The sequence below is a fragment of the Pogoniulus pusillus genome, chromosome 5, assembly GCF_015220805.1.
Source record: "Pogoniulus pusillus isolate bPogPus1 chromosome 5, bPogPus1.pri, whole genome shotgun sequence".
In the NCBI taxonomy this organism is placed as follows: domain Eukaryota; kingdom Metazoa; phylum Chordata; class Aves; order Piciformes; family Lybiidae; genus Pogoniulus; species Pogoniulus pusillus.
The window spans coordinates 30,646,753-30,661,253 of NC_087268.1; the positions used below are offsets into that span (position 1 = coordinate 30,646,753).

Sequence of the window (14,501 nt, forward strand, 5' to 3'; positions counted from 1 at the left end):
CTAGGAACATCTTCAAAGTTTTTCTTATTCTCCCAAGCATCTAAGCAGTGCTGCTCTTTGCTGTGTAGACAGGAAAAACCTTTTTTTTTCTTGCTTCTCTTTTATTGCCAATGTCTTAGCAGGACAAGAATGTGTAAATTTGGAAGGAACAAGGAAGAAGAATATAGTTTTGAGTTTGTCCTTCCTCGCTTTTCAGCTAGTTACTTCTTGTGTACCTATCTGAAATTAAGGTATCTGTGCTGCCATAGCAGTCCATTTTTAAACTGTAGAGAGGAAAAGATAGCAAGCCAGTGAGCTATTGAGAATTGTAGAGTCTGTTGTTCTTCTTTAAAGACTAGCCCAAAATACTTAACGACAGCTTTTCCATGGCAGACATCAGCTTTGTTATGTCTAAATACTTAGCACTAAGTTGAGTGCATCACACAGCTAAATTGGGACTTCTGTATGAGAAGTGGGGATAGAAAGAAATGCTATTGCAAACTTAGAGTGACTATTTTGCTACTGTGGCTCCAAGTCAAAGCCTTACGCTCCAAAACAGAGTCCTTGTATGTCTTAAATTGTCAGGGTCTTGGATATCTTGAGAAACATTCTGTTTCTTCTTAGTGGAAGTGGAAAAATGACGTTTTTAAAGATGCCCATATTGACTTTTCAGTAAAGCCTTTCCAAACTCTGTAGCAAACAGCTACTTTATCAATATGAAGCGGGGGGAGGGAAAGCACATCTGACTCTTTGATGAAGATACCTCTTTGATACAGATAGAGGCATCCAGTAATAAAATCCTTTCCCAGATTAAATGATCTTCTTATCTCTGATTGTTGAGAACGTGGAAGTGGTCCAGGACTATATCAAATATTTTGAGGGTTCTATTTTTCTCATTTCAGTAGTAGCAGATCCACAAAAATACTGATCAAATTATTCAGCTGCATTGTAGATAGTAAAACGGTGCCACAGAGGGAAACTGAAGCTCTAACAGAGAACATTTGTTGAAGTAAAATGTCTGCCTAGAGAGCTGAGTCTTCAGCTATGCTTGAAAGCTTGACAATTATTTTTTTCCCCCTCAACTGCTCAGTGATGGAGGAATCTAAGCAGCCATTGGCTGTCTCTAGCATTGGGAAGAAGCATGATTAATATGTTGGGTTGGTCAATTAGTCCCTTGTTCTAGTCTCAGAGGCTTTTCAGGACGTTTTGCCAGTTTGAAGAAAGAAATGACTGTAAAATGTTTTCTCCCTCTATCTTCCCTCTGTGCCCCACTTTGTAATATTTTGACAATTGTGATCTTTAATTTGCTGTACAGACTGTGCAGGTAGTAATTTTTCTAGTGATGCTGAATTGTTTCTTTTTTTGCATTGCATTTGGGTTTCAGCATTGTAGGCTTTTTTTTACTGTGAGGCTTTTGACAAAGAGGAGAAATGTTTGTTTCAAACTACAGTTCTTATGGAGTCTTCTGACATGACCAAGTATTAACTGTAAGTTCTTCTTAAGTGAATATTGTGTATGTCAGACAACTGGAAAGCAAGATGGCAAAGTCTGGAATTGGTGTGTGTGAATTCATGTTGAAATAGAGAGTGGAGTAGTGCAGAAAAAGGGAAACTCCATACTGTGTTTTGATGTAACCTTGAGCTTGATATTTTTTTTCTCCTATTCTCTTGGTAGAACTGTGAGAATAGTGTGCCAGCCCCAGAGGAAGGCTTCCTTATCGTTCTGCTATTGAAACTCTTCCTGTTGACATACATGCTTGCTCCCTCTGGGGAACTTTACCCAGTCATCCAAAAAAGAGGCTGGTTTCATGTGACTTTAATGTGAGAACAGATAAGAGAAATTAGGATGCTTGGGAGCTGTGGAGAGGAGGCAGAGACCTTAATCTGTGTGAGGCTACTACATTTGATTTGTAACCTCCCTGAACAGACACTTACAAGTAAAAATTGAAGGTTTACTATGGTGGAATAGACTTCACTGCAGACTGAGCAAGCCATCTGTAATCCTCAGTATATTTTTGGCTAGAGTTGCCACAGTTAAACTATTGCTAACAATTCAGCTTAGCTTAAAGCCACATTAGGCACACCAACAGATGTTCCAGTCACACTTTTGAGTTACAGCAGAGCCAGCTTTCTTTTATACAGTGTCTCACAACTCTGAAGGAAGTGGGAAGAATGCTATCAAGTTGCATCAGCTGAGCTGAGAGAGCAAACTTTATTTAGGAGAACCCTAAAGTGAGACATTGCTGTCTGAAACAGTGTTTTTCATGTCCCTTTTCACTGCCTCTTCAAATGTTCTATGGTTAGCTTTAGAAAACCTGCCTGTATGATAACCATATACAGGCTGTTGGTGAGAAGAGTGGATGTGTGACATTTCCAAGGGCATGTCATGAGTCTGTTAGCAAAACTGCAGTTTGCCAGACATGGACAAGAAGACATGGGCAATCCTTTGTGTCACTTTGTACTTTTTAGTTAGAGCTGAGGATGCAGGTTGGCTTAAGCTTTCCTTCCTGTGGTTCTTCAGTATTCACATGCACAATGCATCAGAGTGCTGTTGAACACATCTGCAGAAAGGAAAGCGTTTCTTACTGAAGACAGAGTTTAAAGAAGCAATTCTGTTAATAGTGTAAACACTGTTTGGGAGATGAAGACTGGGAAATCATGTCTGGTAAAATCCACTTCAGCTGAGCTGCAGACACCTGATAAAAAGTTTTATTTGTTACTGTCATTTAGAGTTCCTTTTTCTACTAGCAAACAAACCTGTGCTTCCTTGGCCTATGAATATTTTATTTTTACTCCCAACATTTTTACCAGGAGACAATTCTGTAGTTTTCATGGTATGTGCTCATAACCTCTGAGTACTGGAAGAGTGAAGGTAAATAAGACCCTATGCATTTGAAGACTTAACACTTCCTAATTCTTTGACAGTTCTTATTTCTGTCTTCAGAATTAAGTCGTGCATTCACATGGTGCTAAGGTGCTTTAGCAAAGCCATGAGGAGCAATACCCATATTCCTGTCTGAAAGTTTTGATGTTACCCATCTGCAAAGGAAATGTAGTGCTCGGCTTTGGTTGTTAATGGTTTTATTCCTGTGTTGTCACTCGGTTACCCTAGTTCCTTCATCATGTGTCTCTCTTTTTTTGTGAAATATGGGATACATTTAATTAAGAAGAATATTCATGATATGCATAGTGCCTTTGAGCAAGGTCCTTAGGCAGTCTCATAAGTGCTAATTACATTATCAAAGTGCTTTGAAGTCCAGCTTGTGGAGTAAGGCTGTTGGCTTAGTAACTGAGATGACTGTTTCCCATTTCCTCATCTGTGGAGCAGTAGAGTCGGGGGGTCAGTCCACATTTACTGTATTTTGGTAATGCCTTTAGAGTAAAAGCAGTGAGCTGTATTGGAAAGCTCTAACATGTTGTCCTATATTCATGGTATCTTATGGTGGGGTGACCAAAACCTAAACACATACTTAGAAGGAAGCAGTTTGTACCCAAATACCTGCAAATAAATTGGACGCAACAAACTGTTGAGTTGTTGCTGGGTACAGCTGAGCACTGAACTTGGTGACTGTCAAAACTCTGCTGCCTTGGAAACGGAATCCTGCTGCTAAGTTTAATAGAGATGTCACATTTGGGAAGAAAATTACAACATAATACTTCATGTTAGCCATGTTGCTGAGACTGCATTAGTTGACAGATGACTAATTTATGGATAACATTTTAAGATGTAATCCTTCTGGGCTTTTTTCTTTCTTGTCTTTAGGCGAAGCCAAAAATCTTCCTACGTATCCAGGGCCAAACAAGATGAGGGATTGCTACTGTACTGTAAACCTGGACCAGGAGGAGGTTTTCAGGACCAAAATAGTGGAGAAGTCATTATGGTAATAAATATATGTATACACATTCTACTAACTCTTCTAATTCTCTGATTACTATGTTTGTTTAATGCTCTAAAAATGTTCTGTGGGAGGGATGAGGGAGACTGAGTATGATCCTTCTAGTTTTAAGAATGCTAGTGGTAGAATTATTAATGTCATGATTCTTATCTCTATATAAATGGAAAGATATCTTCACCGAGGTAAGATATATATTAACTATTTTCTTAATGTACAGAAATTGCTCCTTTCTTTTTGCAGTATGTGTTTTGTACTTCTTTTTTTAGATCTTGGCTTAGAAGGGAGCACTGCACACCATTTTGCATCTGTCTATGCTTAGAATTTTGCACTGGGATTATATATGTGTGGGTGGTTATTTTAGTTTTTTGTTTTTGTGGTTTTTTTTTCTCTTGTTGTGAGACTACAACTAAAAGGACAGATTTGGATATAAGATACCTGCTTGATTGTCTTGGACAATTCCTGTGGGATTGTAAAAACAACTGTAGACTGAAACATGAGAAGTATGAGGCAAATCCACAAATATAAAATCCTGGAAGTCTGCAAGTACAACACAAAAAATAGTAAAAGGAGCAAGGCTCCTTTTATGTATGTGTATACTCTGACGAGTAAGGTGTGATTTGGAGTTGTGGGGAAAATAGCAGCAAGGAACAGTTCAATTTATAACTCTTAAGATACAAAGTGAGAAAAGCATGAGAGTTTTTTAATGCAATTAAGAGACTTTAGGCATTTAGAGTGGCTAAACACAATTAAGGTTGTTTTTGAATGATGGTGATGCAAACACTTTCCTGTTCGTAGTGTACTATGTTTTAAAAAGTGAAAAGGTGGAAAAAAGCTAAGGGTCATCTGTATGCTTGCTTTGTTTGTTGTTTGTGTCAGGGGTTGTTTGTTTGTTTGTTTTTGTGGGGGTTTTGGGATTTTTTGGGTGTTCTTTGTGGGGGTAGAGGGTGAGGGGGAATGGTTTGGTTTTTCTTTGTTTCCTCCCCCCCAGTAACTGACATGCAGTGTGCCTGAACAAGCTGCTTCTCAAAAAATGACTTTGCAACTCATTTAAAGTTATTCATGTGTCAAACAGCTGTAGCCTTCCTGCTTACACTTCTAGAAGTTGCACAGTGTTTTGGTTGGGTGTTTTTTTTTCTGGATGATCATTAGTGCTCTACAAGGAAGTGAAAGGTAGGGAATGGGAGTACAAGAATAGTTGATGAACTTTCCTTGAACTAATCCAAGTGTTTTTCCGTTGAGAAAATAAACTCTTAGTAGTAGGAGTACACAAGAAGTGTAATCCCTTCAGTGGGAAAAAATTGCCTTTATCTGTAGCTACCATTATAAAGATGAAGAGGTTCACTGAGGCTGTGCATATCTGAAAGTCTTCTGGTTTCCTGTGGAGCTAAGTTCTTTTCATTGACTGAAGTAAATTCAGAAGAGAGCAACAGAATGATCAAAAGTCTTGAAAACAGAACTGGTGAAGAAAGATTGGAATTGTGTTAGCCTGGAGAAGAGAGGTGAGAGCGTAAATATTAAAACCCAGCAACAATAAAAAAACCAAAACCAAGCATCCAAAATAACCAATCAAACCCTGAAAATGTACCAAAACAAAAACTCAACCACCCAAAAAAACCCCATACCCCAAATGCAAACAACCCTTCCAAAAAAAAAAAAATTAAGAGGGAGGGAATTGCACCTTATGTCCAGGGTGAGTATTGGAAGTAATAATGAACTTTACCTAGACTTCCCCACTGCACTTTTAAGGTTTATTATGGAGAAAAGTCTTCCTTTTATTAAAGATTCTGAAACATGAGATTAGATTGCCTGATTTTGTGTGTGGGTTTGCATGTGGTTTTACTTTTTGTTGGTTTTTTTTTGTTGTGTGGATGTTTGTGGTTGGGGTTTTTTTTTTTAATTCCTTATATTTACTGCTTAAGGGCTTTTAGTAGCTTCTATATAATCAGTCCTGACCAACATATGGGGATCTTCCTGCTTTGGAGCGGTGGTGGACCACATAATCTCTCAGAATCCCCTTTTAGAGTCAAATTTTCTTTGATCTAAGGATTGACTAAATATGATCTTTTTAGTCTTTGTTTCTGCTCACAGAGAATTCCTGTCTTCAGTGGTACTCTGCCTTCTCTGAGCCTCTATTTGCAAGTACTATTTTAAAAAAACTTGCTTTTTCACTGTCTCTGAATATCCACTTAGGCACTGTTATCAAAGTAATTCTGCATTTATTCACATACTGTTGCTCTGTCATTTTTTTTTCTGGTGCACTAAAAAGGCAGACAATAAAACCCTAGAATGGTAAAACTGGGATGTCCTCCCAGTCTCCCAATAGGAATTGCTCTTATTTAGTGAGACACACTCAAACAGGTAATTAATCTTCTATGACTGTGTTGACATCTATTAAAGCATAGAATCATAGAATCAACCAGGTTGGAAGAGACCTCCAAGATCATCCAGGCCAACCTAGCACCCAGCCCTATCCAGTCAACTAGACCATGGCACTAAGTGCCTCATCCAGGCTTTTCTTGAACAGCTCCAGGGATGGTGACTCCTCCACCTCCCTGGGCAGCCCATTCCAATGCCAATCACTCTCTCTGGGAAGAACTTCCTCCTAACATCCAGCCTATACTTCCCCCAGCACAACTTGAGACTGTGTCCCCTTGTTCTATTGCTGGTTGCCTGGGAGAAGAGGCCACCCCCCACCTGGCTACAGTGTCCCTTCAGGTAGTTGTAGAGAGCAATGAGGTCCCCCCTGAGCCTCCTCTTCTCCAGGCTAAACAACCCCAGCTCCCTCAGCCTCTCCTCATAGGGTTTGTGTTCCAGGCCTCTCACCAGCTTTGTCGCCCTGGACACGTTCCAGCACCTCAACATCTCTCTTGAATTGAGGGCACCAGAACTGGACACAGTACTCAAGGTGTGGTCTGACCAGTGCTGAGTACAGGGGAAGAATAACCTCCCTTGTCCTCCTGGCCACACTGTTCCTGATGCAGGCCAGGATGCCATTGGCTCTCTTGGCCACCTGGGCACACTGCTGGCTCGTGTTCATCTACTATCTACCAGTACCCCCAGGTCCCTTTCTTCCCAGCTGCTCTCCAGCCACTCAGTCCCCAGCCTGTAGTGCTGCTTGGGGTTATTGTGGCCAAAGTGCAGAACCCTGCCTTGTTAAGCAAGTGCATAGGCTTCCAGAGGAGGATATTTTTCAAATTATTTCAGACCACACTGTAGTTTCCTGTTGTTTTTGGTAAGACTCTGAGATGAGCACATAGCTGAGGAGACAGTCATACTGTTACATTCTTTAATGCTTGTTTATAAATTGATTCATCCCATTGAGTAACTGTGGGTTATTGGGCAGGTGAGGTTTGTGTGCCCTAAGGCCTGTATAATTTCAGTGCAGCAGAGAAATGCCTGCTTTCACCTGTGGTGTTTCTGTAATAGTGGCTCATGTGTTGGGTCCCTTTTTCTGAGGTATCGCTATTGCAGTATGTGATGTTAGATAGGAGCGTGGACGTGAAGCTGGGCCAATGCATGACTAAAATGTTTGCATCCTGCCTGCCAATCTGTTTGGCTGGCACGGAAGTGGGTGACACAGCCTAAAGCAAGCTTAACAAACTGCCTGTATTCACACTCATACTGGTAACTCTCCTGTCTTCCAGTAAGCTCAAAAAAGGATTTTCTTGTTGTCTGTGAAAAATATAAAATGCTTTGTGTGAATGTCTAGGTTGAAAGATATTTCATATACAGCACTAGTGCTGCTGGCTCCAAAACAATGTCTTCTGACTCAGATTTGTCCTGGAGAAGCCTGTTTTTTCCCCAGAATATCTGCATAAAATAACTCTTGTGTCTGCATGAAAAGGCTTCTAAGTGAAGTCATGCAGAAAAACTGTCTTGTGTACTTGGGAATTTGAAGAGTGCTTTCTTGATTTTTATTTTTATTGTTTTACTCAATTGAACTTCATTAAGCTTCTACTAAGCACTGCAGAAGTGTATTTTTTTCCAGGTAGGCCTTCTCCTGCTGTGAAGTTTAAATAGAAGTGGTAAATGGGAGAAAGGAAGCAGTTATCTCCCCTTCCCAGAAGGATTTGAATGGTTGTCCAGTTAGGATATCTGTAGCAGAGCCTTCAGACTAACTCATGATCCCCTGTGTATTTTACTGGGACAGTGTAAGAAGTTGCTTTCTGGAGCTCTGTCCTAATCTTCTGCAACTGATTCTTATTTTTGTAGGCTGCAGCAGAGGCATGAGAAGATGGCTGACAGCAGTAACCTCTTAAATCAGCAAAGCACAAATCATTCAGAACTTTAAGAACTGAACCAGTGCATTCCATTGACCAGCCTGGTGCCCTTACTAGTGCTTTGAAGAGAATCTCTCTGAGCCTGATGTGAACTTAGATGAGAGACATCTCAAAATCTGAGAGTAGCAAACACAGAGAATTTGAACCTTCCTCCCTTCGGAAGCCAGATTGCACTTGTAAATTACAATCAGGAACTTAAATTGTTCTTCCCATCCAGCCTCTGTTGGCTTCTGTTAAACTGAATGGTGGAACTGCTGCCATGTGCTGAAAGATTTTGAGGGCTGCTGTGAGGATAACCTGGTGATGTCTGACTGAAACAAATCAAGGGTTGCAACATGGGCAGGCCTTTCTATGAAAACATAGAGCAAGAGAAATACTGTTTATGTGGGTCACTTCAGAGCCATCTGATTTCTCTGGGCATCTTTGAACCAGTACAGTGACTGTGTGTTGGTTAGAGCAAGATCTCCAGGTTCACAGAAAGAGAATCTTGAACGCTTCAAGCAGCACTGTTTCCATAAACTCCTTGGCACAGCCTTTTAGTAAACTCAAAAAAGATCACATGCGAGTCATAAGATACAAGGGAGATGTCAGTTATAGCTAGGGTTTAATACTCTTCTCTGGTTTGTACTTGTTGTTGAATATTTAGGGTACTGTCATCCACAAAGGCACTGAATAGAATTGGATCTCTTCTATATAATCTAGCTGAGATGTATGTGAGGGGGCTTGCTCATTTTATTTCTTAAGGAATGTGTGAGAATCACTCTTTTTTTTTTTAATGCACATATCTACAACTTCTATTTAGTTCTGAGCTGCAAGTAGACAGCCTGAAAAAAGTTTTGCATATTAATTTCCTTTACTGAGCCAACTACTTAGCTTTCCTTTTGAATACCTTCAAACTTCAGGCTCTACCATTCAGGACTTGTTCCTAGCTACAGATCTTTCCTGAGGACAAACTCTCATGGCTTGTTGGTGTTAAGACTGACTTTTGGCTTTGCTGTTTGCATCAAATGTTTCCATTCACTTAAAGGGCAGTGTCAGCTGCAACAGGAAATCAAGGCAGCTACTCAAATCATAGGTGAAGAATGGAAGGAATGTGCCATCTCTAAATTTGTTTCAGGGATATGAATAAAGGCAAAAACCGTTGTACGTTAAGAATGGCTGACAGTGTGTGCTTGAGAGAGATGAGCCAAGTGTCTTGAGTCTATGATTATGTAGTTCTTCACTATTTCACTGAGGAATTTTTCACATGCTAAGCATAGTGATCAAAGCCTGAATGAAACAGCAAATGAAGCCAGAGGCACTTTCCACAAGCCCAGTCTCTTTTTTTTTTGCTAGACTCCAATGAAGGTAGCAGTAAGAACTGCAAGTCTGGAGTGTGTCTGTGAGTATATACTGAAATGTGTTGTAAATTCATAGTTGAGGCTGTGCTCTCTTTAACAAGAGGTTGCTTTGTCTTTATTTTAGTGCTAGGTAACAAATTCAGTCAGTAGTCCTCAGAACTTTCTCTAAAGTAATTTTAATGCTGTGTTTAATGTTGCTACTTCTTAGGTTTAGGATTGCTTAAACCCTTTATTTTCCTGTGTTTGGAGTTCATGACTGTATAGTTAAACTTCTCTCATGTTCTGATAGCATCTTGGATGTGTGCCACTTCTCAAATCTGAATCACAAAGTTGTTTCTCTTACTTGGAGCATTGCCAAGATTCGCTGTTATATCTGAATTAGTTCCATTAGCTGCTTACATATTCTGATGCTGCCAGCTTACCTCCTTGAAATAACAGCTTTCTCTAGCAAGAGGCCTTCCATTGTATGCTCTAGCATGTTTTGCAGCCTCTTTACTGTAAGCTCCCAGATCAGTCCTTAATGTGTTGTCTACCGCAGGGCCTGCTGTCTTCTGCACTTGACTGCATTTAATTGTGGCTTGAATTCCTAATATCAATAGATTTCAATTCTAAAATGCCTCCAGCCTTTGAGAGAAAAGGGATAAGATGGATATGGTATAACTCCGGCCTGGCCAGGGATACTATTGAAGGTGAGGATTGTGTGATTGCATACAGAAGTAGTATAGCAGAGAAGGGTGCTGGGAAGGCAAGCAAGGCTTAATGGAAGGAGGAGAATGAAGTGAGCCTTGAGACTCAAGGCAGAGTTTATGAATGAGAGTGTTTATCCATACGAAAAGCCACCATGTGGCACAACAATTGATGGTGTTGTGGGCTCCTTTGAGTGATTTAAAAAAAAAAAAGTAAATGCATCTGTAATGTGACTTCTGTTGTTTGCATGTGTCATCTTACAGAATATTTTGGGAGGTGACTAGGGGCCAAATGGCTGCTGCTTAAAGTTATCATAATCCCTGTAAGCCTCATTGAGCCAAACCAGCAACTGTCAAGTGAGGTTGATAACTATAGCTCATGTGTCTCTCACTGAGCACAGGGTTGAGAAAATGCACATTGCTTGTCTTTTCCCTGAGTAGTAGAGCTGGTTTTGGCTGTAATGCAGCACTGTCCATCTGTGTGTCTCTGCCTGGTAACATGAGGAGTAATTTTCTTGGGCTCAGTGGATGTCTGGAAGACTGCAGCTTGTGCTCTAATGGTGGGCATAAGTGGTACGTACGGATTTAGATGTTGCCTTCTCTGCCATGTACTTCCTGCTGCATGTCCTCTGCCAAGTCTATTCTTCAAATATAATGCTAGGTATTTTTAATAAATTTTCTAAGAAGGCTGCCATGACATCTGCCAAGTCTAGATCATACAGAGCCTGTCTTGCTTGCCTGTCTTGTAACTCTGTGTCTGGTAGAAGACTAATGTGCACTCAGATTTTATTTGGCTTGCTGTATGTGCTTTGAATAAACCTTCTCTTCCCCACTCCCTTTACATACACTGCAAAGCATAGTATAAACCAGATTACCCAAGCAGTAGAAAAAGCTGAGTAGTAGAAACAAACAAGTGTACTTCTTTGTAAGGACTGATTTTGCTTCCCACTCACATAGTGATGTGAACTGTGGTCTTCAGTTCATGCAGCAGGATGAATCCAGTATTTCTAAACGTTTTAAAACAGTCAGAGGACATGGAGTGGTCTGTGGCATGTTAATAGTCCTTACTTGCAATCACAAAAGCAGTTTGGAGAAAAAAAAATTCACACACAAAGAATTCTGGTTTTAGGGGTTTCATTATTATTCATCATGCAACTCTTTCACTTCATCCACTGAAGTACTGGTGCCAAAACAAAACTGCTTTAGCGAATTCTAAGTATTGAGAAACAAACATGAGCCTTTGCTCACACAGCCTGGAACTAAAAAAATGCTTCTACACTCAGACTTATTTCCATGAAATTTCTTCCTGAATATTTGTGATGAGTTCAGTAGATATTTGAAGTTATGGAACTAAAGTTGCAAATCTGCCTCAGAGTTTAGTAAAGCATATGAGTGAACAGATTTTAAATCTTTTCTGGGGGAATCAGATCCCATTCATCATGTTTGATACAAGGATTTTCTTCCTTATTTGCTTCCATTCCACTTGTTCTACACAGTAATTTCTTTCTCTTCTCCTTCCCTTTACTGTTCCTGAAAACATCCACTGCCAAAACACACACTAGAAGATATTCAAAAGTAGATACCTTGAAATGGGAAGGCCTTTAAGCTGGCTAGCTGTATATGAGTGAAACAATACCTAGAGGGAACTTTCTGGCTTTGATTTCCTGCACCTGTCAGCATTCAGAACAATTAGCTTTTGTGGTGATAGTAGAGTATGCTTGAAGATTCAGATGCGTTGTGCTATTTGTTGTGATTTAATTGGACCTTTTTTTTGTGTGTGTTTTCTGCCATGAGACTTGTGGAAGCATCCTAGGGAAAGTGTCCAAGGAAGAAATTGGGAGCATAGCAAGGTGTACTGGAAAAAGACATAAGAAAGGGATGTGAAGGTGAGGATATTGGGAATAGAAAGATGCAGAATCAGGCCCTTGTCTGCCTGAAAAGCAGAATTTAAAGAGCAAGGATTTAAAAATTGGTATGGATTTTCTTCTGTAGTTTCTAATCTCATCAGGAAAACAAGATGCAGTGACTTAGGAGCGAGGCCATTTGCGCAACTAAAGAGTTGTCTGCACTGCTATTCGCATCACTGTGATGAAAATTAAGAAGAAATTAGTTAAATTGTATTAGTCTTAGTTCAAGAAACTGGGTTTGAAAATGCTTTTAGATTCATCTTGGAAGGAGGTGAATTGCATTTACAGCAGAGATCCAATGTTGCTGTCCTTGCAGGATCTTACTCTTAGCAGTTATATCCTGTCACTTGTTTGAAGTCCTGAAGAAACTGAACTAATGACAAGACCAGCCATGTGTCCTTGCCACTTTGTTGTGACCACACTGATGTGCAAACCATGCACCAAGGCTGGGGAGGAGGCCTTCATTATTTCTCCTTTTGGAGAGACTAAAATTTCTCTTGAGTGTGGGGTTGGTTAATGTACACAAAAAGCTTAACTCAAAACCTGATAGTTGAGTCTAAATCCGCTTAGTTCTGAAAGATTCCTGAGTTTTCAGTCGGACTAGTTCTAGTATTTGTTTTGGAGGATCCTGTCAGACTCCTGAGGGCTGTGTGGGCAGATGCTTGCTGCTTTTTATTAATTGCTATGTCAAAATAAAAGTACTCATTGAAGCCCTGTCAGACTAATTCTGGCTTTTGGAAGAGAAGGGGACATGGAGAGATGTAGCTGTTCTTTTGGGAAAAAAAACATTCCAGAGCCTTAGGGCTCACGCTCAAGATAAGTTAGCTTGGGAAATAAATCATGGGATTTGACTGCTGCGACCTCTTGCTCTTCAGGTCTGGGTGGGAGACAAAGTGGGTACTGTTCTGAAGAAGATACATGGAGGAAAAGCAGCATTTAAGTGGAAGCTGGAAGCGTTTGTGTGGTTACTTTAGATTCGTTCAGAAAGAAGGTACTGTTTCTGCAGAGCTACACAAGATTGGAGGAGGGGTGATATGGGATGTATCTTTATGTGTATCCTTACGGTTCAAACTTGCTAATTACTCAGTGCAGAGTGAGTGCTCTTGTGTTGGAAATCTGCTTGCTTATATTAATTAAGAACTCGGCGCACCTCAGGGGTGTTACCCAAGTGATAAGAGGTGGTGAATCCGCAAGAGGTACAGGAACTCAAGGGCAGAAAGCCAAGAGCAGAACAAAGCTTCTCTTCTGTTAGTAGAGGCCACAAATAATGTATCCTGTGAAGAGTTTTGGGCCTGCTCAGGCTAGTAAGCTTTGTGCCTAAAAGTACGGACCAGATGCAGTCCCTGCATAGTTAGTCTGCTGTCATAGCATTTCTTTTGTTAGTCTGGCTCTTTCTGATACTATGCATTGGACTAGATGCTTTCTCTTGTCCACTCCTGTTTTCTTAGAATTGTGTTTGGATTGCTGTGGTGTGGTCTTAGTTGTCTTCTGCATCTGACCACCACCAATGACAAACAGTAGCAAGAGACTTGCCAAAGTCCCCAGTTGTTTTCTCTTCCCTGCTTCCTCCCCCAAATCAGCTGAGTTGTATTAGTATGTCCAGTATAAGTCTCACTTGCATTTACATGGACTCTAGATTTCCAGTATACTGAAGCTTCTTTGTGTTTGTGGTGGAGGATTTGATATATAATCCACACTTCATTAAGTATCATTTCATTCTAAGGTAATTTGTGAGTAAGTTAATCTGGTGTACTCTACCAGCAGAAAGGACAACTTTATGGCTGAACAAAATATTTGGGCTAGGAACAGTGTAAGTGTTTTACATGTATAATGCCCTAGATATTTGGGCAACATTTATGCATTTTTGCAGCCCACTTGGGCTAAGCCTGGGTGTGAAAATTTGCACTAAGTGGTGTGCACAGGATGAGGCCCTCAGGACTGCCAGCAAAAGCATAGCTGCTAGAACAGTCAGATAGTTCCCAGTTTAGTAGAAGCTGTATGTACCAACAAACTCATGTATTTTATGCCTGCAGCTGTGGCTGCTAAATTCTTGATTACAAATCCAGCCACTTGGAGCAGAATAGGTAGAGGACACAATTGAGAGGCTGTATCAGATGGAGCAGTTGGGACGAATAGTCAAACCAGCTGCCATTTCTGGCAGGTAGATTTTCTCCCCTTTCTTTGCAGTAGGCGTGACTGAGTGGGGTTTATGTTGATGGCCATAAGTTATGGGTGGATTAATTTATGCCAAGGAATGGGAAGCTGTTTCAGTGATGAAAGATTAACTTGTGGTTATGCCTTGGGCTTCATTGTTTATCCAATATGTGTTGTTTTTCATGGGGCTTGTGGAGTAGTGAGTTAATGTTCTTACTGAATATTGAATGATGTCTCTGGACTTCATGAAATTAATGTGG

General features: G+C 40.4%; 1 protein-coding gene across 2 annotated transcripts in view; it reads left to right on the forward strand.

Moving 5' to 3' along the window:
• Window positions 1-14,501, forward strand: part of RASA3 (RAS p21 protein activator 3) — a 149,030-nt gene that overhangs the window by 36,706 nt on the left and 97,823 nt on the right. For both annotated transcript variants that reach the window (XM_064143680.1, XM_064143682.1), the window contains exon 2: window positions 3,742-3,859. In XM_064143680.1, coding sequence (XP_063999750.1) covers window positions 3,742-3,859 — 118 coding nt within the window. The remainder of the gene's footprint in view (window positions 1-3,741; window positions 3,860-14,501) is intronic.